At 38.1% G+C, this 25,909-nt stretch overlaps 1 protein-coding gene across 1 annotated transcript in view; it reads right to left on the bottom strand.

The window, feature by feature from the left end:
* ADARB2 (adenosine deaminase RNA specific B2 (inactive)) overlaps positions 1-25,909 on the bottom strand; it is a 704,572-nt gene that overhangs the window by 158,145 nt on the left and 520,518 nt on the right. The window contains 4 exon segments of the mRNA XM_074193215.1: positions 841-867; positions 23,410-23,556; positions 23,558-23,693; positions 23,725-24,316. Coding sequence (XP_074049316.1) covers positions 841-867; positions 23,410-23,556; positions 23,558-23,693; positions 23,725-24,316 — 902 coding nt within the window.

Here is a 25,909-nt window from a genome sequence, read left to right as displayed (position 1 = left end):
ACAGGCCCCCTTCATTATCCCTTATCCGGTAAATTGATGATAATAATAAAAGTTGCAAAATCCATTCATTTGTTAGAGTGGATTCTCTAATGTACTTTGCCAAACCTAGTTTTGCTCTGTAAGACTATGAGAAATGAGATGTGAAATTTGGATGGTCAGATTTGCAGGGAGTCATTTTGTATTTCAGGTAAGTCAGTTGTATAAATGAGGTACAGTGAGTTGGATCATAGCCTGCTTTGCTTGCACTCTGCTTGTGTGTGTATATATATATATATATATATATATATATATATATATATATATATATATATATATAGTATATCAGTGAAATAGTTCCACACAGAAAAACATGCCCCTTCTGTAGATATGCATCCTTACCTTTCTGGTGAGTGGGAGTAATGATAATTTTTTTCTTTTGCAACAATTTTTTCTCTATATTTTATAACTCAATATTTCTATGGGTTAGGGGGGAGGAGAGGTTGGAGCAGATTTCGGATTTATTTTTCAGCAGTAGTTTAATTCAAAGTTCATACAAACATTCTGAAATTGCTCTGGTCAAACAGAGATATTTTATAAACCCACAATTCTGCTTAATCCCTCGTCTCTTTGGTAGAAGGAAAGCCCTCAGATACCTACATGAAAGTTCAGGCAACCGGAAAAACCATTTAATTATATCCTTCTTGCCCCTTGAACCTGTAAATTAAGGAGAGTTGTAAAGATGGACACAGTCTCTAGCTTGTCAGTCTGGAGGTGCTCCTTATGACATGGTGACTGCTTAGATGAGTCTCCTGTTCACCTTTATGTCAGAGGAGACATTCAAGAGAAAACAGAAAGATTTACTCTTGGTAAGTGGAGGCTCCTTCCTTTCTCACTGTAATGATTATCACTCTGATTGAGGAGGGGGAAAGTTGGGGGGAGTGGGAAATGCCCTGTATTCCAAAAATAAAAAATGTCTCCTTTATGCTTGGAGTTTCTATGGTAACCTTGAATTCTGTCTGCCCTAAGGTTTGGGGACTTCAGTAAATTTACAATTCCACTGAGTGTATTAATTTAGAAAAATGCATCTTCTAAATGTTTAATTGTAGAGCTATTGTTACAAACTATTGTTCCACATTATCATCTTCCATGCATCATTAAGTTCTGTGATTTAGTGAGCGGGCAGAGGGAGAAAGGGTGACAGAAACAGGAGAGAATGGGGGAAGAAAGAGCTGGCAAGTAAGAAGAGAGCAAGGAATAATGAGTTCATTTCTAACCCCCCTGTAAGTATTTATCTGGCTTCTTTCTCCCAACCCCCCATCCCCTAGACTGTACCATAAGGTTTCATACTCTGACTCCTCATCTGCTCTGAAGGGTCCTGAAGGTTGTGGACACAGGTCTCAACTCCAGACCTAGAAGAGCAGTTACATGTATTGTTTTTAACCTCATAAAGCAGTGACCCAATTAAGGAAAGGAGTGTCGGCAGACTGGTCCAGAAACAAGATCCTAAAATAGCCTCATAGCCGTACTAAGAAGGCTGAATTTGAGGATGATCAGGAAGATAGATAGGCGAGGGGCAGGGAAGTTCACAATCCAATTTATTGAAAGAAGACTGATTTCATATAACCAATCCCCTTCAACCACATAGAAACTTGTATATATGAAAGGCAACTCATGATTTGAGGGGAAAAGGCAAGGCCCTGATAAGGATAGAGGCTACAATATGCTTGCTGGTTTTTAAATTCATTCATTTGTTAACATTGCATCTGCCATGAGGTCTGCCCAAGATCTACTGCATTCAGCCAGGTGTTGATATTGGACCGAGGAGCTAAGAGTAAACAGCTTATGCAGCATGTACACAAATGTCTCAAACTTAGATCATGGTGAAATCTGCCAGGTGTAACAATTTTATCCTGTGATGTGGAAAAGTTGTATTTTTAATGAAATGTACCAGTAGAAAAAAAATGAGCATTGAATTTGGAGATTGTATATCATAATTTAGCAGTAGTGTGGCTGCTGTGTTTTTAAAATGTTATCAAATCAGCGATTGTTATTCATTTATTGACATATGGTACATCCTTCTACCTTTTTTCCTCTTGAGAATTATAAGGGACTTCAAAGATCACCAGCCCATCTTCCCTAGTTGAGGAACTTTTAATTGCTAGTAATGGGGTAACTGAGGTTTGGACTTGGGAGATCTGAGACACAGTAGGGCTAAAGCCAATTGGGTGTGCACACAAAGTCTACCACCAATATAATGACCCTCTGAGTGCAGGGGGACACCAGGGTGTCTAAGGAGGGGTAAAAATTTTAGTGCTCATCAATAGTGAGATATGGCTGGTGAATAGCACTTACAGCCTGAAGTGAAATGAAAAGAAGAAAGAAAGAAGGAAAGGCACTTAAAAAGGTAACAAAGAAATAAAAAATCACACCAGTGTCCTAGCACTCCATTTCAAAGGTTAGCATCTATAGGTGCATATAAAACTATCCCACACACTTATGTGAAAAATAAGCATAGCATTATAGAATGGATGTTATACATGAATGAGGTAAAGATGTTCTGATAATATTTGAATAAGGGAGTCTATGCTACCAATTCTAAGGGAATGTGAATTAACTCTTGATTTGAAACTAATTCTAGATTCAAGGCCCAAGATATTCAGGTGATTATTATCTTTCAAGCATCTCTCAGTCATCTTAATTTCAGGTAGAAGAATCATGTTTCATGGTTCAGTGTATCAAGTTTTGGCTCCATCTAAGATATGAGAATTCAAAAGTTGGTGTATTATCGGGGTTCATAATCTGTTAACTACAGATCCCCAAAGAGTCTGTGAATAAATTGCAGGGGGTCTGTCTACTTGGTGGGAAAGAATTGCATCTTCATCTTCACTAAATTCTAAATGTAATTTATTATATTCTCCAGTTATTGAAAAACATCCAGAGTATCCAGAGTAGAGTTCCATAAATTTCATCAAATATCCAAATGGATCCATGACACATTAAAAAAAAAACTTAAGGACTTTGTTCAAGATACATGGTTCTACCATGTAATTAAACACTTAAATAAAAACTTCTTTGTTACACTGCTTAGTTGGAAATCTTTCAGGTGTGCTCACCTTATAGAAGTAGTTTTGTCCCTCAGTCAACATCGTATATTGAGAAAATGTGTACTAAATACCCAAGGTAGAAAAGGGTACAGAAGCTATGATTTCTGCCTTTAAAGTGTCTTCAATCTAGTTGGGGATATATAATATATACAAAAGGAAAAAACCTTCAGAATATTTTATTCTTGTTGTTGTTGAGTTGTATCTGACTCTGTGATCCCATTTTGGCGTTTTCTTGGCAGAGATGTTGGAGTGGTTTATCATTTCCTTCTTCAGCTAGTTTTACAAATGAGGAAACTAAGGTCAACAGGGTTTTAAGTGACTTGTCCAGGGTCACAGAGCTAGTAAGTGTCTGAGGCCAGATTTGAACTCAGGAAGATGAGTGAGTCTTCCTGACTCTGAGCCTGCCAATCTATCTGAAGGATGTGTCACCTAACTGTCCAAGAATATAAAACTACAAATCAGTGACTACAAATGCACGAATCTGAATGAAAAAAAAATGCAAACTTTGATTGCAAATAGAGGAAAATAGTAGTGTCTGGAAAGAGGGGAAATCAAAGTTCTTAGGGGAAAAAGTAGTGGTTGAAAGAAAGTTTTTCTATTAAGTAATATACTTCATGGTAAGGAAGGGCAGCTAGGTGGTGCAGTGGATAGAGCATTGGCCTGGAGGACAGGAATTTGAAGCCAGCCTCAGACACTTGACTCTTACTATCTGTGTGAGACCCTGGACAAGTCACTTAACCCTGACTGCCTCACATTCAGGGCCATCTCCAGTCTTCCTGATTCATATCTGTCCACTGAACCCAGACAGCTTTGGAGGAGAAAAATGAGGCTGGTGACTTTAGCACAGCCCCCCTCACTCAAATTCAATTGACGTGCTTGTCATGGCATCACCTCCTTGATGCTGTGGTCTTCGAAAAAGGACAATCATGGTAAGGAAGAGGGGGATAAAATGATTGAGCTTTCCCTTGTGCATTTCCCTTTTTTCTTCCTACTTTCCCCTTCCCCCAATCTCTTGCAGCTTTATGACTTCTCCCCCCTCCTAGTCTATTGGATTTTCTCCTTTGCTTTGTCTGGCTCATCTACATTTGGCATCCTCCCATTTTTGCCTTCTCTGGGGTTTTTCTTTTCCTTTCCTTATCACTGAAACAATGAATCTCAAAGGAAGGAGGGAGAATCCAACCATACCAACAAAGGCTGTCATCTACACAAGTGAAACTGCAGATCCTTTGATCATTAAAAAAGTAGTCCTTTCCCCCCTTAGGGAGTAGGGGAAAAGAATAGCAAAAGACAAAAAACTATACCTTGGACTGAGTGGTTTATTACTGTGTTTTTTCTATCTATCCCAAAGAGCCATTGAGGAGATTGTTGTTCATTTGACTTTCAAGTTTTATGCTAGGGTCCTTGATACTTTGGAGAGAAGGAATCATGCAGATTCTAAGTAATTACAATATTGCCCATAACTTTTATGGGAGCCCTCCCTAGCACCTCTTTATTCCATTTCCTTCCCTTTCTTCTTTCTTCTTTCTTATTTATTCTGTACTCAGCTGGCTTTGTATAAATTTGTTTGCATGTTGTCTCCCCCATTAGATTGTAAATTCCCTGAGATTAGGGACTGTCTTTTGCCCATTTTTGCATCCCCAGGACTTGGCACAATGTAGGCACTTTGTAAATGGTTAATGAATTGAATTAAAAATGTATTGCTTTGCAAATGTATTTGAGAGCCATGATGATTGCAGAGAGGCTATGTGATATAATCTGATGCATGCCAGCTGTGTGTGACCCCAGGGCAAAGTCTTTTTGCTAAAGGCAAATTTCTAAATTCCAATGGTTCTAGTTTACTTAAGGAAAGGTAGATCCTCATCTCTGTTGCTTCTGACCCTGAAGTTATAGCTCTGGCTCCTATTCTTATGATGACAACTTACACTATATAGTAGAGCATTATTACAAAACAGCATCCATTTATACTTGGAAACTTCTGTAATATTTTAAGAGTCCTGTGATACTTATGAAATGGTAGTGCTGTATGCCCCAAATCTAGCTCTTTGTTTTTTTGGATTTTTTACAAGGCAGTGGGGTTAAAGTGACTTGCCTAAAGTCATGCAGCTAGGTATTTATTATGTGTGTGCGGCCAGATTTGGCCTCAGGTCCTCCTGACTCCAGGGCAGGTGTTCTATTGCATAGCTCCCCATGGCTCACTGTAATTTATCCCAGACCCAGTTCCCTCCTTCTTAATTATTTTTATAAAAGATATAATCATTCTCTAAGTTACCAGACTCAATATTTTACCATTATTTTTAATTGCTCTCTCTCTCTAGCTCTGGGTCTATTTAAAATTTTTCTTGAATCTATCCTCTATGTCCTAGCTCCCCCCCACCCCACCCCCATCCCGTCACCCTCATCTCCACATTATAGAGCACAAATGGTCAGAGAATCTTAAAAGCTAAGAGTCCTAAAGAGCCTTAGGTAAAATGGAGTTTCACTTGCTAACTAATTCAGGGGTTTGCTTGACATCATTCTTTTTTTTTTTTTAGATTTTTCAAGGCAATGGGGTTAAGTGGCTTGCCCAAGGCCACAGAACTAGGTAATTATTAAGTGTCTGAGACTGGATTTGAACCCAGGTACTCCTGACTCCAAGGCCGGTGCTTTATCCACTGTGTCACCTAGCTGCCCCTGCTTGACATCATTCTGGAGAAATGGTCATCTAGTCTTGGTTTGAACATTTGCAGTGACAGGTAACTATGCTTCCATTTTTAAACATCGGACTATTAGAAGATTTGGTTTTGTAGTGAGCTAAAGTCAACCTCTTTGTAATTTCTACTCATTAATCATGGATTTTCCCTTTGGAGCTACATAGAAAATCAGATCTCTCCTTATACATTCTCTTTTCTAAGTTAAACATCTCAGTTTTTTAAGCATGGCTTATAAATAATGGTTTTGAATTTTCCTGTTTGTCTTTCTGACTCCTCTTAATATATTTTTAAAAAAAATCAGATGCTAGAATTGTTTATAATGTTCAAAACACTGTCTCTATATCATTGAGAGTATAGAAGGATATTCTGTTTTCTGGGCAACATACCTCTATTAATATAATTTAAGTTCACATTAACATTTTTGACAGCCACATCATATTGACTGACTTTGTGTTGATTAAATTCCCAAGTTAAGTTACTGTTAAGCCATACATTTTTACATATTATACTTGTCTGGTTGATTTTTTAAAAACTTAATAAAAGAATTAATAATATTGTGTATATTTAACAGAGATATATTTATTTTCATTTATATTTATGTACAAATAAATAATACTTATTTATATTATTGTGATATTTATCACACAAAATTGCCAAGCCAGATGGAAGATATGGGTGATGCTTTCCTGTTGCAAATCATAAAATCAGCACAAAGATATAGTAGTGATAACTATCTAAACATTTGCCATACATGTCATTCTAATCTGTTTTTTTTTTAATAACTGTAGGGATGGTTTTCTGGTTTATAGATGACCAACAACCAGAAAGATAGGTTCTGTGTTAGATGATAGAATTTGGATCCAAAATATCTTAATGTGTTGATTGAGGGGATATATCTAACAATATAGCCAATCTAGGTAGGTGGGTGGTACAGCATCTGGAGTCAGGAGGACCTGAGATTAAAATTAGTTTAAGATATTTAGTAGCAGTGTGACCTTGGGCAAATCCCTGAAGTGTAAAATGGAGATAATAACAGCATTTACTTCTCATGGATGTTATGAGGATCAAGTGAGATAATAATTGTAGAGCCCTTAGCCTAACACGTGGTAAGCAGTATATCAATGTTAACTATAGCTATTACCAAGATGAAAGTTATAGGGATGATGTTATCAACAAGGCAAATCAAGAATTAGACATTTTGCTTTTTAGCAGAATTATAGGAAGTGTTTCTTCTCTTCAAATTTTGTGGAGGAGTCATCCAAAAATGCCATCTGGTTGGGTAATCTTTTAGTATATTCCTATAACAATATTTTTATTCTTTTAATTTCCACTCAGAAGATCTCTACCATGCTTATGATTATTCAAGTATTCATATCTTTGACAGACAATTCAATCTGCCCTCCCCAATTTTTTCCCAAACATCCTAAAGTTATGATTCCCTTCCCAGCACATATCTATGGTTACATATAAGTTTACATATAAACAATAAACTTCCTTGAGTTCTCTCTCTCTCCTGGATCGTTTCATAATTTTCTAATCTCCCAATTCTACATCTATAGATTTTCCCACAAACCTGCTTTTTCTATCACTCTACACAACATTGCTAAATAAAGCTTACTGATGAATAAATGATCACACTAAAAAAAAAACTTCAATGACTAAATATTGCCTTCTTTATAAAGTCCAAACTGCTTAATATTTCATTCAAAATCCTCCACAATATGACCTCAACTTGTATCCAGAACAAATATTATACTTACCCTACTTCCATTTCCTTCATCTAAAATATGTTTTTTTTTCCTTCAACAGTTCTCCCAGTTAAAATTCTACTCATCCTTCAAGGACTAGATCTAAATTTATTTCTCCCTCTATGAAACCTTCCTTGATGAACCTAACCAAAAACAATTTCTATCCCTTCTGAATGTTCCTAGCATTGTAATATATCTTTCTTATGAAATTTAGTATGTATTACCTTTCATTACGGTTATTTGTATATAGGTCTTATGATCCTTACATTTCTTTTTTTTTTAGTTTTTTTTTTTGCAAGGCAAACAGGGTTAAGTGGCTTGCCCAAGGCCACACAGCTAGGTAATTATTAAGTGTCTGAGACTGGATTTGAACCCAGGTACTCCTGACTCCAGGGCCAGTGCTTTATCCACTATGCCACCTAGCCGCCCCGATCCTTACATTTCTAACCCACATATTTAATAGATGAATTAATGAGCACCATGAAGAATACAGCTTTCATTTTGAAAAAAAATATGTATGTGTATTTATATGCATGTTTACATACAAGTATGTGTGTATGTGCATCTCCTATTGAGCAAGTGAAGTAATAGACAAGGTGATCACTACACTATCTCTGTCAAATATGATACCTGGATTGATTTTTTACTGGCATATGGACTCACTGGTTCCAGAAATATCCTTCCTTGAAACTTCAGAAGACTACCTGCCAGTGCAAATCAAGCCTTCCATTCCATCACACATATGAGTGAACAGATAACATGTGATCAGGGACCCTATCCTTTCCCACAAGTTGGATGATGACATACACACATATATGTACCCCTTCAATTCTCCTTGAATTAGTCATTAGTATCTTCTTCACATGATTTAAATATTCCAAAAGAAATTAAATCTTTGGCACAAAACTTAAAGGTTTGGTGATTCCTGTTCTATTAACTGATTCTAACCTCTTAAGTTTGGCATTCAAGGACTTCTAAACGGACCACCACCTACTTTTCTTCTTTCTCTCTATGACTCCTAGATGAAATACTGGTCTATTTATCTTATCTTGTTATGTAAATTCTTGCTTTTTTTCACAACAATTTTGTGTCCACACAAATACACACACACACACACACACACACACACATATATCCTAGAAAATCATTTTCCTTTGTCTGAACCAATTCAAATTCACCCCATTCTTTAAAGCCCAAGTCAAGCTCTACCATTTTTCCTGACACCTTTAACCCGAGGAATTCTCCCTAACTCTGTATTCATACTGCTTATTTTAATTGAAGCTAATATTTGTGTTGCAGTCCAAAATGCAAATAACAAACATAGAGGTTGGCTCAGTCGATATTAAGCCCAGTCATGAAGATCTGAGTTCAAATGTTATTAGCTATTTGACCTGGGAAAATCACCTAACCACTATTTGCCTCAATCCACTAGGCAGAAAATGACTTTAGCATTGCCAAGAAAATGCCATGGAAGATATGGTCCACTAGTTCACGAAGAGTTGGGCATAACTGAATGATTGAACAATAAATGGCCAGGCACTTGGTTTAGTAAAAAGTACAGTCCTTAACTGAAAGACTAGATGAGTTGCTGTGCATAAGGAAGGTTTTCCAAGCCATTTATATTTAGGTATTATAAACCTGCAGAGAATAACTAAGATGTTACTGCTCCAATGTGTTAACCTACATAAAGGAGGTGAAGCAGGGGCCTGAGACATTTATTAACTTAGAGGCTCAGGGCAAAGAGCAGCATACCTACACTAAGGAGAAAACAATTAAAATTGTTTTCACCTTCAATAACAATGTAATGTTTCTCCTAACAGCATCCCTTCTCAGGAAGTACAAGGATGGCCAGAGAATGCTGAGATTGTGATTGGATGAAACCGCTAGAGGCTGTCTCCGTGTTTTGTTTTTATTTTTTTATTTTTAATCAATCACCAGTGTCTAGTGAGTCCAACTGAGCAGTTGTCTGAAGTGCCACAAGAGGGTGTCCCTGGTCACAAAACCAGAAATTTAGCTCAGCTTCCGAGCAGGGTCCCTGATTTTGGAAATAAGAAAGATGTAGGAATAATTGCAGCTTTAAAATAAGTCAAAGGAATCCTAAATGAGAAGGGACTATTTCAAAATAGCCATTGAGGTGACCTGAAAGACATGAGGAACCTAGAAGAATCCAACCAAAGAGGAATTGAGATCCAGGGTCCTAATTTAACTCCTGTCCATGTAATCAAACCATTTTAGGGAATGCAAGAAGTAGTTAATAACAGGCCATCACATGTAGTATAATGGCATGGAATCTAAAGAAGCATCTAGATTTAATGAGGCCCAGTTAACCTGTTAGGTTAGTTCCTTTTGTATACTTCCCTGACCTAGGAAAACAAAAAAAAGAAAACTCCCAACTATGACAATGCCAGTCTCAGGAGAGCATTCTCCAGTTTACAAAGGGAAGCTTTCAATAATCAGTGAATGAAGCCACATATAGACATTGGTCTATGCTGTCTGCTACTGCTTTCCTCACTTTCCACCCCCTTTTGCCTCCCAACTAACCCACTCCACCACATACATTTTCACTTTTTAAGAAAAGATCAGTTGGGCAATAAGTACCTTGCTAAGCATAAAGGGTGAAAAAGAAAGGCAAGAGATGGTTTCTGCTCTCAATGAGGTCACAGGCTAAAGAAGGAGGTCAACATGTAAGCTAGCACCTCCAAACTAGATAGATACAGGATCACTTGTAAGCATGCTCAGAATGAAGGTTTTGGACAAAAAGGTGCCAGTTTAGTTGAGACTTGAAAAAAGGCTAGGGGAACCACAATGTGGAGATGAGGAGAGAGAATTCCAGATCTAGGACACAATGGGGAATTGAAATATTGTGTGCAAGGAAAAGAAAAGAGACCCAAAGTACTGAAACATAAGAGTATGTGGAGGAGAGGAAAGTATAAGAATATTGGGAAAGTAGGGAGGAACCAGGTTATAAAGGGCTATGGAGGATTTTCTATTTGATCTTGGAGGTAAAAGGAATCCCCTGGAGTTTATGAAAGCATCCTTGAAGACATACTAACACGCCTCTATATATCTATGTCTATTAAAGCTAATCTTTGAGTCCATTAAATTCTAGGTACAAATCCTGTTTCTGTCATACACTAACTGTAAGCAAAGTATTTAATTTTTCTTAGGCTCAGTTTGCTCATTTGTAAAAATGGAAATAGGATGCTATCTATTTAGGATTGTTGTTAGGAAATCTGTCTAGTCCAATATCTTACTTTACAAATGAGGAAACTGACTCATTAAAATGACAATTATGACAGACAATATTTGTCTTTGGTACCTTCTCTCTTCCATTTCTAAGCCTTCTTTCCAATTTTTAGCTTGTCTTCTTTATTGCTGCTTTTCTTTCCAATCATGAGAAGCAATTCATACTAAGATAATATTGTTATAATGTGTTATAGTGTATTACCCTTCTTAAGTATATTTGTAGGAAGCAAGATGATTTTAGTACCTAAAGTAGGTGACCAGAAAAGTGAGGAGGACCTGAGTTCAAATACAGCCTCAGGTAATTTTTGACCCTGGGTAAGTCATTTAACTTCTATCAGTTTCAGTTTTTTTTATCTTTAAAATGGGGGATTTCTCTGAGTATCAATTTTTTTTTTTTAGGTTTTTGCAAGGAAAACGGGGTTAAGTGACTTGCCCAAGGCCACACATCTAGGTAATTATCAAGTGTCTAAGACCGGATTTGAAGCCAGGTACTCCTGACTCCAGGGCCCGTGCTTTATCCACTACGCCACCTAGCTGCCCCTCTGAGTATCAAATTTAAAAGTTTCCTTGGATGCAAGAAAAGGTGTCTTCATAATCAACCTTGATTTTTACTTCCTAAGGATTTAGTTTATGTCAGCAAGTTTTTATCTCAGAAGTGCTCTTGAATTCCCAGGAAGCAAGATACTTTTATGGATGGCATTTATTCACTTGATTGTAGAGATATCTGTTGTGCTTCTCTAGGTCACAGTCATTGTTCTTTGGTTGTTTGATGGATAAAAGTCTGTTCATGGACACCTACTGGAAATCTCTCTATAATACATGAAAAGTTTTCCTATATAGAGTGCAGACTACCTTGTCCTCTGCAGCTTGCATCAGAAAAATAGACTCATTCTTCTAAAATTATCAATGACTATTTAGTTCTTTAGATTAGAGTATTATATGAAGTAGGTCAAGATCATGGGTTCAATATGGGTCAGTCAATTTGGCTCTGCTCCATGGCCACAGACTGTATCTCTAACCTTGGCCACTATTCTTTTGAAGGAATGAATGTTCTCTGTCTCTGTCTCTCTTTCCCTTTTCTAAAAGAAATTATTTTTATTCTGAATTTAATGCCAAAATGATGGACATTTGTATATACATAGTAGAATAGAAAAGAAAAAGGACACAAACAGTGCAGGTCTCATATTTAAATAGCTTTTCAATGGTAGTTTTAAGTCACAAGGAAAACTGGGTAAACCTAAAAAAGATTTGATTAAAGATTAAAGACAGACTAATTCTATTCCTTCTAATGGCAAAATAACTGAGTGTGAATGTCCTACAGTATGGATTTCCTACAATTTATTATGTAACCAGAGAACGTAATAGTTAGACCATGATTTTGGACAAATCTCACTAACTGCACATCAACTCAATCTATTTCTCATGGAAGTCTAGACCCACTTGAATAATAGTTCTAATTGGTTAACCTTGTACTCTGACAAAATTGACCTTACGGCACTCATTGCCCATGATTCTTGTTCTTTTTGTAGCCACATTATATATGAATGATTTTGGCTTCTTTCTAGGGCACATCTTATTCATCCAAAGTTCATAATGCTCATGGTCAGTGAACAAACATCTCTGGCATCAATTAGTTAGAGGCTTTCAAGCTAACATTAAACAAGGGGACAGCTAGGGTGGCATGGTGAATAGAGGGTCGGGTCTGACATCTTTCTGAGTTCATATCTGACCTCAGATACTTTCTAGCTGTGTGACTCTGGGCAACTCCCTTAACAGTATTCACCTCAGTTTCCTCATCTGGAAATGAGCTAGAATGGGAAATAGTAAACTACCTCCATATCTTTGCCAAAAAAGTCTGAAAGGAAGAGTCAGACACTAATGAAATACTAAACCACAACAATAAGAAACAAGATCATTGCTATATGTTGATGTGCATTGAGGGGTTATTCTGAGGTAGTAGTCTGGAGACAGGGAATAAATTAATTTGTTCTTTTGTTCATTCATTCATTCAACCAATCAATCAACCAACCAACCTTAGTGACAAGAAGAAGAGGAGAAGGAATATGGCATACTAGTGGCATACACCCATAAAAATAAAATTCCATAGATATATAAGGAATATTGAATAACTACACAACAACTAATGTACAAACAAGGGAAAAAAACCCAAACAATCCTCCATGCTAGCTAGAATCTAGAAAAGTCAGCTCTTTTCAGGGAAACAGTTTGAAGGGAGTGAGGAAAGAATCTTTTTTTAATCCACAATGATTGCTCTCCACAAGGCATAGTGGGCTAAGATGTTATATAAGTTAACTGACCTGCACAATACAAAGAATCAGAGCAAAGGGGATGTTGAGATCTCTGTGTGGTAGAAATGAGGCCATAGGCAAATCGGGTACTTACCTCAAATCGTGCTGTTCTTTTGCAAGGACAGAAAAGAATCAAAAAGGAGGTTATATTACTGTGAGGGACCATAGCACAAAGAGCATGAGCTGAGTGGATGTATGTTTAAATAATGGAAGCTCCATGCAGGGAACCAGCCCTGAGATTCACTCAGTGTATGCCAGCATAGACAGTGTTAAGCCATTTCAGAGTCAGGTGAATGTGATTGTCACACCTATTCATTTTTAATTTATGTCCATTTAAAATGTGAGCACCCCTCTATTGCTAATTTGTTATGGCAATATTAATTAATGATTTTTCTTTACAGTGGTTAGGATGCTGTTTCTATTGAGTAAGATAGATTAGTAGGCATAGAAGATTAGAAAAACAATCTGTAAACTGGTTAGAGGCAGTTGGGGGTCACCTTGGGGTTTGGGAAAGGAACATGCTAGTGCTACGAAATCCTATTAGTGTCCTGTGATGCATCTATCGCTAACTACATAATAGACCTCAGCTCCCTTGGTCTGTAGTTAATTCTAAGGGAGGATTCCACTAGATATATTTATTTCCAGGGGTTCCTGAATAATCTCCTCGAATGTTACAACTGCTAGGAGTCAAGAGTCCAACTGACACTTTAAGGAAAAAAAAAAAGCAAAATTATCTTCAATTACTATATTTATTCCTCAAATTTTATCACTTTTCTGGCAGATTAGCTCAATTAGCCATTAAAATGGGCTAAGATGGACAAAACATGATGTTGGTGTAAAGTTGCACATTTAAGGACATAATTCTACTTCAGAAGAGCCTTTCAAAGGTTGTCCAGAGCAGTTAACCACCACAAACAGCAATTTAAACTGTTTTCCTTTTAATTACAGTCAAAAGTCAGCCATGTCTCCTCAAAGTGTCTGACAAAGAGGAAAAAAATTATATATTTTCTCCCCCTAACTGGGAAGAAATATGTAAGCAAATGTATGATCTCTGTCTATCTGGATGAGTAGTATTCTATGCTGTCACTACATTTTCGGAGCCAATCTGTGTTGTTGTTGTTAAATTGTTTCAGTCATGCCTGATTCTTCATGATTTCATTTCAGGTTTTCTTGCAAAGATATTGGAGTGATTTGCCATTCCCTTCTCCAACTCATTTGCTAGATAAGGAAACTGAGGCAGTCATGGGTAAGTGATACACCCAAAGTCATACAGCTAACTGAAATCATATTTGAATTCAGGAAGATGAGTCTCTCTGACTCAAGGTCCAGCTCTTTAGTCACCTAGCTGTTCCATAACCACAGTGCATCCACTGCTAATTTTACTGTTACAGGAAACTTTTTTCCCCTTGTCAGTCTTGAGATATGGTGATCAGGCACTACTGATCTGGGAATTTCCTTCATTCCTGCACATTGGTGTCTGTTCTAAAATTTATAGTCTTAAAGTCTTACCATGCCTTGTTCCTTTCCCCACATTCTATAGTCCTGCCAATTTGACTGTCTTGATGAACCTCATATATAATCCTCCATCTCTTTAATCTTTCTACCTTTACTCTGTCCCCCATTTACCTAGAATGGACCCCCAATCTGTGCCTCTTAGAATCTCTTATTTTCTGGAAGACTCAGCTTAAGCACAAACTTCTATATTTTTCTGGATCCTATCATGTACTAGTTCTTTTCTTCAAAAAAAACCTAGCATTTATTATGTATACATTAATATTATAGTGGATGTATTTTTATTTAGAGAGGCAGATGAGTGAGTTCAAATCCTGCTTCAGACACATACTAGGTGACCCTAGGATAGTCTATCTACCTCAGTTTCCTCATCTGTAAAATGAGAATAATAAATAGCAGCCTCCTAGGGTTGTGATGAGGCAAAGTAATTTGCAAACCTCAAAGTAGCACCTATATAGGAGCTATCTGCTATTATTATTATCATTTATTATTATTATTATTATTATTATTATTATTATATGTGTTATATTTTCTCCACTAATAGAATCTAGACCCTTTGAGGGTAAGGGCTATTTCATTTTAATTTTTGCATCCCATACTTACTAGGAAAGTTTGAAGGTAAAAGAAGGGAACAACAGAGTATGAGATGGATGGATAGTGTCATAGAAGCACTGAATATGAGTTTGGACAGACTTTGGGAGACAGTGGGGGTTAGAAAAGTCTGGTGTTCTATGGTCCATGAGGTCACAAAGAATTGGACATAACTGAATGAATGGATAACAACCCCCTAGTCAATGCTTAGAACACAGCAGGCACTTAAATGCTTGTTATTTGAACCTCTGTAAGGTCAAATCTTGATTATCTGCATGCTCTGTCAATTTTCTGTGTGGATGTTGGAAGGATGGGCATATAAAAGTAACAAACTGGGAATTATGGGTTAATATTAGATTGGGTTGAATAAGTAAAGAACCAAACTTTGAAAAGGCAAAATGAAACTGTTTCATAATGATATCTCATGAGCTCAGATACACTTAACTTGGCTGGCTTTGAGTGTTGTGTCTGGGACCAAAGAGCTGCAACACAATCATCTTGGAGCTCCACTATGTTAGAGATGCACAAAGCCCACTGGTATCCCTTTCCAAATAAAACATCCAGGGACCATTATCTATAGGAGAAAATACAACTTCTCTCTCCTGGTTCTTAAGAATGTGACCTAAACCCTAAACCTGCCTTTTGATCATTATTTAATATCACTATTTATAGTTATCTTTCATATACAGATTTAGGGTACCACATTCTCTACTTCCCTGAGTATCTGCAGTTAAAAATGTTCTCTTCATCCTCAAATTTTCTAAGAGATATTTGGATCTAACCTTTGTCATTATTACAGTCTACTTTTTGATAGGTATTATGTACATGTTGCTATTCTTTGCCCTTTCTCTCTCTCCCTCCTTCCCTCCCTTCCCTCTTCCCCACCATCCCCACTCCATCCTCTTAAGTACAATGTAAGCTTCATGAAGGCAGGGGCTTTATCACCTTTAATTGTGGCATCTCTAGTACACAACTCAGTGCTTTCCACAGTGTAAGGTTTTGATGGATGTTTGATGAACTGAGTTGGAAAACAACCACAAACTATAACTTTCATATTACCATCCCAGAAGAGTACTTATGAGCTTAGAAATGGTTAGCTCAATTGGCTCTGAATATTGTAAATTGGTGTGAAAAGAACCATAGCCATATCTTCTCAGGGTGCCCTAAAGACTACTGTGTGATAAAAGAAAGTTGACACTTGTCTGGAAAGACAGTTTGGTTTGGCTCAGACTTTCTAATAAAGTTTTGTCTGGGGGGTTTCTCCTCTTCTCTTTCAAGACTATTTCACATAGCTCAACAGCCTCCATGAGTTTTGTTATCAATTCCATACAGACAGTTGAATAATACAGTGCATAGAGTATTGGACCTGGAGTCAGAAAGCTCTGAATTAAAATCTAGCTATAGACACATCCTAGCTGTGTGACCCATGGCAAGACATTTAACCTCTTTCAGTTTCACTTTTTTCATCTGTTAAATGAAGAAAAAATAGCACCTAGTCTTAGCTTTGTGGTGAGTCTGAGATCATATTTATAAAATGTTTTGCAAAACATAAAGTACTATAAAAGGGATAGCTATGATTATGATCCTTGAATTATAAATTTGTAGCCCTGGTCTCTCTCTCCTGAGCTCCAGTCCCATATCACCAACTATTTCTTGAACAAAATGATTATCTGATAGGCATCTCAGCTCAACAGGTCCAATGCAAAACCTTATTGTGCAAAAATCTATTTATTCTACCAAATCTAACCTTCTTTTGAGCTTTTTTAATATTGTGAAAGGTATCACTCTTTTCCCAAACACCAAGGTTCACAGTCATGATGTCATCCACCATTTTTAATTCTTACTCATCCCAAATACTCAACAATTGTCTAAATGTTTTTGCTATTCTTTTGTCTCTTGGAATGTGTCCACCTCTCTCTCTCTCTCTCTCTCTCTCTCTGCATCTGTGTGTGTGTATGTATATGTCTGTCTGTCTGTCTCTCTCTCTCCCTTTGCCATTTCTGGTCTCCCTGCCTCAGGTCCCACCCCTTCTAGTTATTGCTTTAAACAGCTGCTGAAGGGATTTCCTAAAACATAGGTCTAAATATATCACTTCCCTACTCAGTAAACTGCAGGGGTTCCCTAGATGTGTTAGGATCATTTTTGGCATTTACAGCTCTTTACAACCTGGCCCCTCCTTACTGTTCAAATCTTCTTACTCATGGTTTATGAGCAGCCAGAGTGGTTCACATGTTTGTTTCTTATTCATGATTTTCCATCACCTTTCTCTGTATTATTTCAACAGTTGTCTCCTATACCTGGAATACTCTGTCTGCTCATTTTTACTGCTTAGAACCCATCTTTCAAGGCTCAATGCAAACATTACCTGTAGACTTTCTTGGTCTACCCAGATAGTGCAGGTTTCCCTTTGTGGGTTGCTATTCCATATTAATCTTATACATTTCTAATTATTTAAATGTTGTTTTTTCCACCAGAAGGAAAGCTTCATGAAAGCAAGGAATATTTTTGTCTTTCTTTGTAATACCAGGGCTTGTTATACTGTCTGCTTGATTGAGATTCAGAGAATAACAGCAGTACCTGAGATCAAGTACCTGGTTATCTTTCTGAGATCTCTGAACTGTTTTTATTCATAAATAGCATTCTTACCTTCTATTACTACTTCTGGTTCTTTGTATCTTGCTGACACTGGGACCTGGATCTTGAGTACTCACTGTATTGGGAATACTGCCCTTTTGAGATCACAGTTTTGAAAAGGAAAGTACAAATGCCAAACAAGTCCGGGGTGGTGGTTTTTATCCTTCATTACTGAAGAAGGCAAAATGACATCACTATATTAGAGACAAATTACAGTGTGTCTGACTATGGCTGATCATACCAAAATGAGTTTGGAATACTTCATCACAGGTCGGTCACAAATAATCTATGGAAAATCTGGGATAGATTCTCTAAATTTATACATCTCCCATTTCCTTTGAGCAGCTTCAATTCTGCCTTGTTCATAGAGCTCAGCACTCTCTGATATGGGCATGCTATGGTAGGGCAGTGCTGTGCCAGTATCGCCAATGTTGCACAATCAATTCCAAAGTTCTTAAGAGAGATTCCAATGAAAAGAAATAAAAAAGACATTTTTTATTTTTCTATGAAATTATACCTTATTATATGCCTTCATTGAAAAATCTCTAAAAATGTTTAATAATAGTTAATTTAGGAATTTCTGCATACTTAAGAGTTTAAGGTTTAAGTAAGCATCTGTATTTCTAATGTTGGGTCTAGATTGTAGAATCAGCTTGCCTATTATCTTGATTAGCTATAGAAACCTCCTTTGCATCCTGACTAGGTTCTTTCTAGTCTCACCATTATAAAAATGCCAAAGGAGAGGGATTTTTTTCATGGATGAGGAAGCATCACTACACTTCTTACCTCTTATTTAGGGAAGGTTCTAAGGCCCAATTTATTAACACTCTTGAAAGACCTATAAGATTGTTCTCTGAGAATTAAACACAGGAAGTCAAAGAATAAATAGTAGCAGTCATTTTTGTTTCAGAGGTATGACTAGAAGGCTGTTCTATCTCCATCTGAATTTAAAGGTCCTGGTAGACAAGGTTAAAGTATTGATGTCACTTCCCACATTGTCTTAAGATGACCTTTGAAGAATTGGTTGGCCTCTAAGTATAGTCTTTCAATTCTTATAATATATTGCTCTGAGCAGGGATGAACTCTCTAAGAATGTAAGTATTTGGACTACTTCAGAGCACAGAAACTAAGCATCACCGAGGGTAGCCTATACTTTTTTGGAGGTGGTGGGGTCAATAAGACCTGTGACTCCTAGAAAGTTTGTCTAATGGCCTGACTTCAAAACAGTTTTATTAGCTCCAAAATAGAGAACCAGGAATAGGTAGACATTGAAGAGAGGTAAATTTGTACTCATTTTCAGGAAGAACCTCCCAGATTTGTGAATATGAAGCAGGCTACTTAAGGAAGGGGGTAGGCAGCTTGACCTTGGAGGTGTTCAAACCGTGTTTGATTGGTCCTTTCATCAAAGATTTTGTAGAGAAGAATTCTGTTTAGGGGCAGGTAAGACTTGATGACTTCTGAGATTCCTTTCCCCAAACTTGCAATTCTATCATTCTGGGAAAATGCTCAGTTTTTACTGCTAGGATCCTGGCTGAGCCTAGGAGAGCTAGGCTCTTCCTGAGGAAAGGAAAAAGGGGGACTTGTGACTTCAGTGAGACTCACACCTCAAAGCATCATAGCAGTAGAAATAAGAGCTTTGGGTTAGTAGGAAACAAACTTTATATGGCCAAATGACAAAAAAAAATGGAGAACAGAGCCTGGAAAAATAAACTAACTTTTAAATTGACTCCTAATGCAGTCTTTTTTACCCCTTTCCCTTGCATTCAGGTCTAAACCAAAACCTCATTTCCCCGGCAGGACACCAATTCAGTAAAACTAGTGGCAGCAACTGGCTCTGATTACCATTGCCATGGCTAGCCCAGCACCCAGCTGGGCAGAACGAGGGGTACATGTGAGGGGGGACATCGGAGAGGAGGTTAATGAGCCTTCTGGAGTAGCAGAGGTGCCAGTGGGCGTGATGAATAGCTTGCAACCCGCTCTGTGCAATGTGCCCTTCATCATCTAGTCGGGGTGGTTAGTGGACTGTCAGAAAAATATAATTTAGCAGTGGTGGCTTTAACTGATGTGCCGCATGCTGGGGTCAAATGACTATTACAAAGTAGTAGCAGTGCCCGGCTCCTTCATGGTGAGAGCTCCGAGCTGACAACATGAAAGGAAAAGGCATCGTGGCCCAAATTCCCTGACATCCTTCATCTCTCAGCCAGGATGGAGTGGGGAGAGGAAAGAGAGAGAGAGGAAGAGGAATGGGAGGACTAGAGAGCAAGGGAGATAGTAGGGACCTTTCTCTTTGTAGAGCAAAAATGCTAGTTCTGGACGAAGCTTAGCACACAACTTGCCTACCTTTTATAGGAAGGGTCAATTTGAATTAGGAAGAGATCTGAGAATGAGGAGGTTCAAGTCACTAAATTGCTGATTGTAATGAAGGGTGATTGGATGAGCACTAGGAAGTGACCAGTGTTCATTCAGTCTACTGTGGTTAACAGGGGTCAGTGGCAAAATGAAAGGAATGCATCCCTTTACTCAGATGGCAATTTAAGAGGCACAATTCATGGTCCAAAGGTCAGTCAACAGTGAGGACAATAGGTGAAGTGCCATGACTAAATCTGTGCCACAGATGATGGAGAAGGATAGCATGAGTATGAAAAAGAGATGGGAGAGTAAAGGAATGGGAAAATAGGGGAAGGAGATGGGAACATAAAGAAATAAGTGATTAAAAAAAAGAAAAAGGGGAAAAAATCAAGAGGCAGATAGTGTCATTATGTACAATGCCCCCAGTGATTGTTTCAGGTGACACTCAATAACGATTCTGCATCAGTTTTTTCCTAATCCTAAGCTATCCTTAGATTCCCTAGAAATCAATTATAATTAATGTGTGTGGGGGTCTGGGATTGAAAATATTCAAATATGAATAAAACCCATTTTGTATCTCCGATTGAGACATCTATTTTATCCCCCATTAAGAGATATATTTTTTTATATCTATTAACTGTAGAGGGTACCAGCATCTTTCTAGTCCCTCAGGCTTGAAATATAGGTATCATCCTTGGCCCCCCACTGTCTTATCCCCCTCTCCCCACCCCATATCCAATATGTTGTCAATGCCTGTCAATTTTACCTTTGCAGTATCTACTGAACATGACCCCCATCTCTTTTGATTCTATCGCTACTCTGGGTATAGACCTTCATCTTACTCAGGCTTGAACTATTGTAATAGCTTGTGAGTGGGGCTTTTTTGCTTCTATTCTCTCCCCCATTGCAATCTATCTTCTATTCAGATGTCCAAGGGATTTTCCTAATATGCAGGCCTAATCATGTTATTTACTCTATTCAATAAACTCTCGTATCTTCCTATCGCCTACAGGATCAAATACAAAATCTTCTGTCTGTCATTCAGAACCCTTTATAACCTAGTCTTCCTAGGCTTTCTAGTCTTAGTACTCTTCAATACAATTGGCTTCCTGTTGATTAATCAAAATCTTTCAGTTCTGGGCTTTTTCTCTCTCCATCCCTCTTGAGTGGCATATTTTGTCTCATTTCTGTATCCTGGTTGCTCTGGCTTCCTTAAGACCCAACTAAATTCCTACCTTGTAAAGGAAACTTTCCCCAATTCCTTTTAATTCTAGGGTTTTCCCTCTGTAATTGTTTTCTATTTATCTTGTATATACCTTTTTTTTTTTGTACATAGTTGTTTGCGTGTTGTCTTCACCATCAGACTGCAAACCCCTAAGGACAGGAATTTTCCCTTGTCTCTTTTTGTATCTCAGTATAAATTAATTAAGCACCTAATAAATGCTCATTCACTAACTGACCAATTGACTGACTATGCTATTACTTTGTATCTAGGAAGATACTTTGTGTTAATTCTTGGAAAGGAAAGGAAACACAATAGATTGGGGAGAGAGATAATCTGAACTCTGGAAGACTTGAGTTCGAGTCTCATCTATGACATATAATAGCTATGTGACTTTGGGCATCCTATCAGTGACTGAGATAATAATCTGAGATTTTAAATTGTATAACAGATACCATTTCACATCCATAGACAGATGGAGTTTGCTTACTTGGATTTACTAGACCAGTGATATAATTCTCCCAGTTCAAATGAGGAAAAACAAAACCAAATCAATCTAAATGTTTCTATTGCATCACGAATTTATTATTTGACTCACTGATCATTTGATGTACCAGTATGTAGAATCTAGTTCTCAGACTACTGAGTCTATATGTGAGTCTTCTTTTGGCTAATGTTAATGAGGAACAAGTTGAAAAGTGTTAACTTTCTCTACTTTGCAAAATAGAGTTATGAATGGAAAAAGGTAGAATAAAGCAATGTTTTCCTTTAAGAGAAATCACAGCACTAAGTAGTTGTGTGACTTTGGACAAGTCACTTCTTTTGAATTCAGTCTTGAATTCAGTTCATCTACAAATTGAGAAAATTAAAAAAAAAGTATATCTGAGGTCATGGGGATAGTATGGTTTAGTGGAGAGAGAGAGCTGGTTCTTAGAACTAGAACCAGAGAGATTAAAGCCCTGCTTCTAATGAGTGAGCCAGGCAGCTCACTGATTTTTTAAATTGCAGAGAAGGGACCAGAATGCACTGGCAAAGTTCTTCACTCAGAACAATAATGAAATCACAGTTCCAGTCCCAGTCTCTCAATTCCCTTTCCTTGACACTTTTGGTAGACCCCTCTTGCCATTTGGAAAATACCCATATATCTTTAGGTAGCCACAGATCCCAAATTGAACAAAGCAGCCACCTCCTCTTCAGAAGATATTATGAGGGCAATCAGATGTTGCCTTTGGAAAACAAGTGGCCCAATCCAGTTGTCTGCCTCCCTGTGTTTTTATCTTAGATTTGTCTGTTTTACTGTCTTCTTCCATTCCATTAATCAGTCAGGGGGACAGGGGGATACCGAGGCCCTACACTATGACTGACTTATAGCTGCAATACACAGCTTTCTTCAGAATCTGAAATACTTTCTTAGCTAGAAAACTCAAGTCAATAATATTACCTAAAGGATATTCATAATCCTTACATGATTGAAAAAAAAATAGCCATTCTTGGTGACCTAAATACCTCCAGAAATCAAATTAATAGAAACTTAATAATCTTTCTATGCACTGACCTATCCTGAAGAAAAACAGCTTTTTTTTTCCTAAGGGAAAAAATTTACCCTCTCAAGTTTTCCTACTTTCTTTTATCTTGTACTATACTATAGTATCTTCCCTTGAAGTCAGTTGCATCATTACAAAAATTACCTGGCTTCATTAATTCCCTCATTACCTCTGGCAAGTTAAAGCATTGACATTCTCTCTCCTTTCTTCACATTCATACTGTCCTTTCACCAAAAAGCCTGAAAATTGCTCCTAATGATAAGGATAGTGGGGGGGGGGGGGGGGGAGAGAAGAGAGGCCTTTTGTGTCACAGGAAGAAGCCTTACTTTCCTGCAAAGGATGTGCTTGGCGGTAACACACTACTTACAGTAATTGGAAGAGAGTGGTCTGCCTGGTCCCCCCCATTACAGCAAGAACAATAACAATTCACATTCATCTTAGCATTCTTCCACCTGGGGGGCAGCTACCTGAGAATTCTCACCTGTGGCAAAGGATTACATTTACTCCTGTTGGGAAGGTGGCTGGGCAGCCGAATGTTAAAAAGAGCCTGAAGAGCAGCCTGCGCTGCTTGGCCCTTGGCCAGCTTCTTGCTACGTCCCGAGCCTTCAAATGTCCTCCCATCCACTCTCCACTGCCATCACAAAGCTCTTGGCATGCTGCTTCTCCACTGTCTCAGATAGGCAGATATATCTCAGCCCTGATCGCAGTTCATTCAGCACCACCACTGGGTTCTTTTCCCTCTCTCCCCTGGAAAGCTGACTTGGACTTGGGCTTTGCATGGCCCATCAAATCCAACCTGTGGTAGAGTAACCTCCCCTGTCTGTAAGCTGTCGAGAGCAATTCAGTGTTCACGGGATGGCAGCTGGAAAAGTTATCGCTTGGAGGGGAAGGTTCAAACTCTTTGAATAGAGTATCTGGGAAGTCAGCTTGGTCAGAGGTAAAGTCTGTAGATGGGCTGATGCCATTCCCCATGGCAAAGTGTGCTTGGCATGCATTGGGAAACTGGACAAAAGACTTCAGGGCTAACTCTGCTGCCCTCATCTTGGCTTTCTTTTTTGTGGGTCCTGTGCCTTCAAAGGTAAATCCATTCACTTCTACAGCTACTGCAAAGACAGGAGCATGGACTGGTCCTGTTTGAGAAACTATTTTGTATTGTAAACCTGGTTTCAGTTCATGGAGTTGGACCAGGGCATTCTTTGGTGTCACTGACCATGAGAGTTTCTTCCAGATGAGTTGGAGCTTGCAGAAATGGCCACTGTTCCCTTCCTCTAAGGGCCTTTTCCTTTTGATACTGGATGTACCTCCTCTTGAATGGTCACTGGATGGCAGTGGTTTCTCCTCCAAGTTGCCCACGTTGCGGTTTTCCTTCACTTCTGCACTGCTGGTACCTGGTGGTGAGAATAAATGAGTCACAACAGCAGGAAAGGGAAGGTTACTGATCACTATAGCACCATGTTTCAGGCTTTGAGATGAAGGAAAATCAAAGCTCTAAACTGGCCTCATAAGCAAGTTCAACTTATTCCAGGACCTTAGAAGTAGTTGACTGACCAATTAGAGAACATACTTGGTAATGAAATACATGAAAACCTATACTTATTTAGCTGGTAATGAGCTAATGTTATGATTTAATGTTTGCAAAGTGCTCTGTATTTTATTTGATTTCTCAACAACTTTGTGAGATAGTTATCGCAGATTGTATGAAGACTCATTTTGTAGCTGAGGGTTACTTAGGATTTGAACCCAAGTTTCTCCTGACTTTCATCCTAGTCTTCCTCTTGCATTCTGCCTATCTGGTAGAAATTATTGCACACTATCTGATGAGTGGGGGAGTAACTACCTGCCACAGATCAATTTGCAATTAGTGTCTTGATGAACCAAGAAATTCATTCTTAAACAGTTCTAGGAGAGCTATATTTCTGACAAGAGGAGGGTGGGAATGTGAAGAAGGTGGCTAGCTTGCCCAGGGAATGATCCTGTGTGTTATAATCAGTCCTGGATAGTTCATGGAGAGGCTGCTGAGTATGCTGAAATATCCTGCAAAACTTCTTGCATTTTCCCTACTTTATTCCATCCATTCAAAAGATGCTTAAAGAAAACCTCCTGGGATAGTTTAAATATCACCTTTAGGAGAACAGAGGTAGGAATAGACACCACACATTAACTATTTCAAAAATATCTTATTTGACCCTCACAATAATTCTGGGAGGTTGGCACTATTATTATCTACATTTTACAGATGAGGAAACTAAGGCAAATAGAAGTTGAGTGACTTGCCCAGAATCATACAGTTAGTAAGTACATGAGGCTGAGTTTAAATGCAGGTCTTCCTCACTCCAGGTTGAAGACTCTTTTTGTCTCGACAGTTTAACTGCCTTGAGGAGAGAAGACCATAGAATTCAATGATTCAAATCCTTTCTAATTTTGAGAGCTTTGAGATTCCTAGCTGAGTGACTACAGTGAATGTAAAGGCACATTACTCCATTGCAATCACTGTATCTTTCTCAACAGCCTCCCAGGTACCTTTTGATCCTAGAAGAGGTTCAAAGAGACAGTTAAAAGACTCATCCTCAAGTTAGTCTCTCTGGAGACCAAATCTTTGTGACACAGAGCCCAAACTCTGAGGCATCTACTCCACTTCTTCTGCCCTGCTCCTCTCCTCATGTGCACATCTGCATTCAAGACAACCAGAGAACACAATCCCCACCTGGAGCTGCAGGTGGAATGAGGAGACACTGAAGCAATAATTAGAGATGGGCCAGAGCTGGACACTTTTTGCTCAAGTTAAAAAACAAAAGCAAAACGAAAAACAAACACCCTAGAATCTTTCAGGGGCCACAAATAGTCATGATACAATTTGTACATTTTATCTTTTTTTGTTTTTTTAGGGTTTTGCATGGTAATAGGGTTAAGTGACTTTGCCCATGGTCACACAGCTAAGTAATTAGTGTCTGAGGTCACATATGAACTCAAGTCCTCCTGAC

Source organism: Macrotis lagotis, chromosome 7 (assembly GCF_037893015.1).
Source record: "Macrotis lagotis isolate mMagLag1 chromosome 7, bilby.v1.9.chrom.fasta, whole genome shotgun sequence".
Classification (NCBI taxonomy): Eukaryota; Metazoa; Chordata; class Mammalia; order Peramelemorphia; family Peramelidae; genus Macrotis; species Macrotis lagotis.
This window is presented reverse-complemented; position numbering and strand designations above follow the sequence as displayed.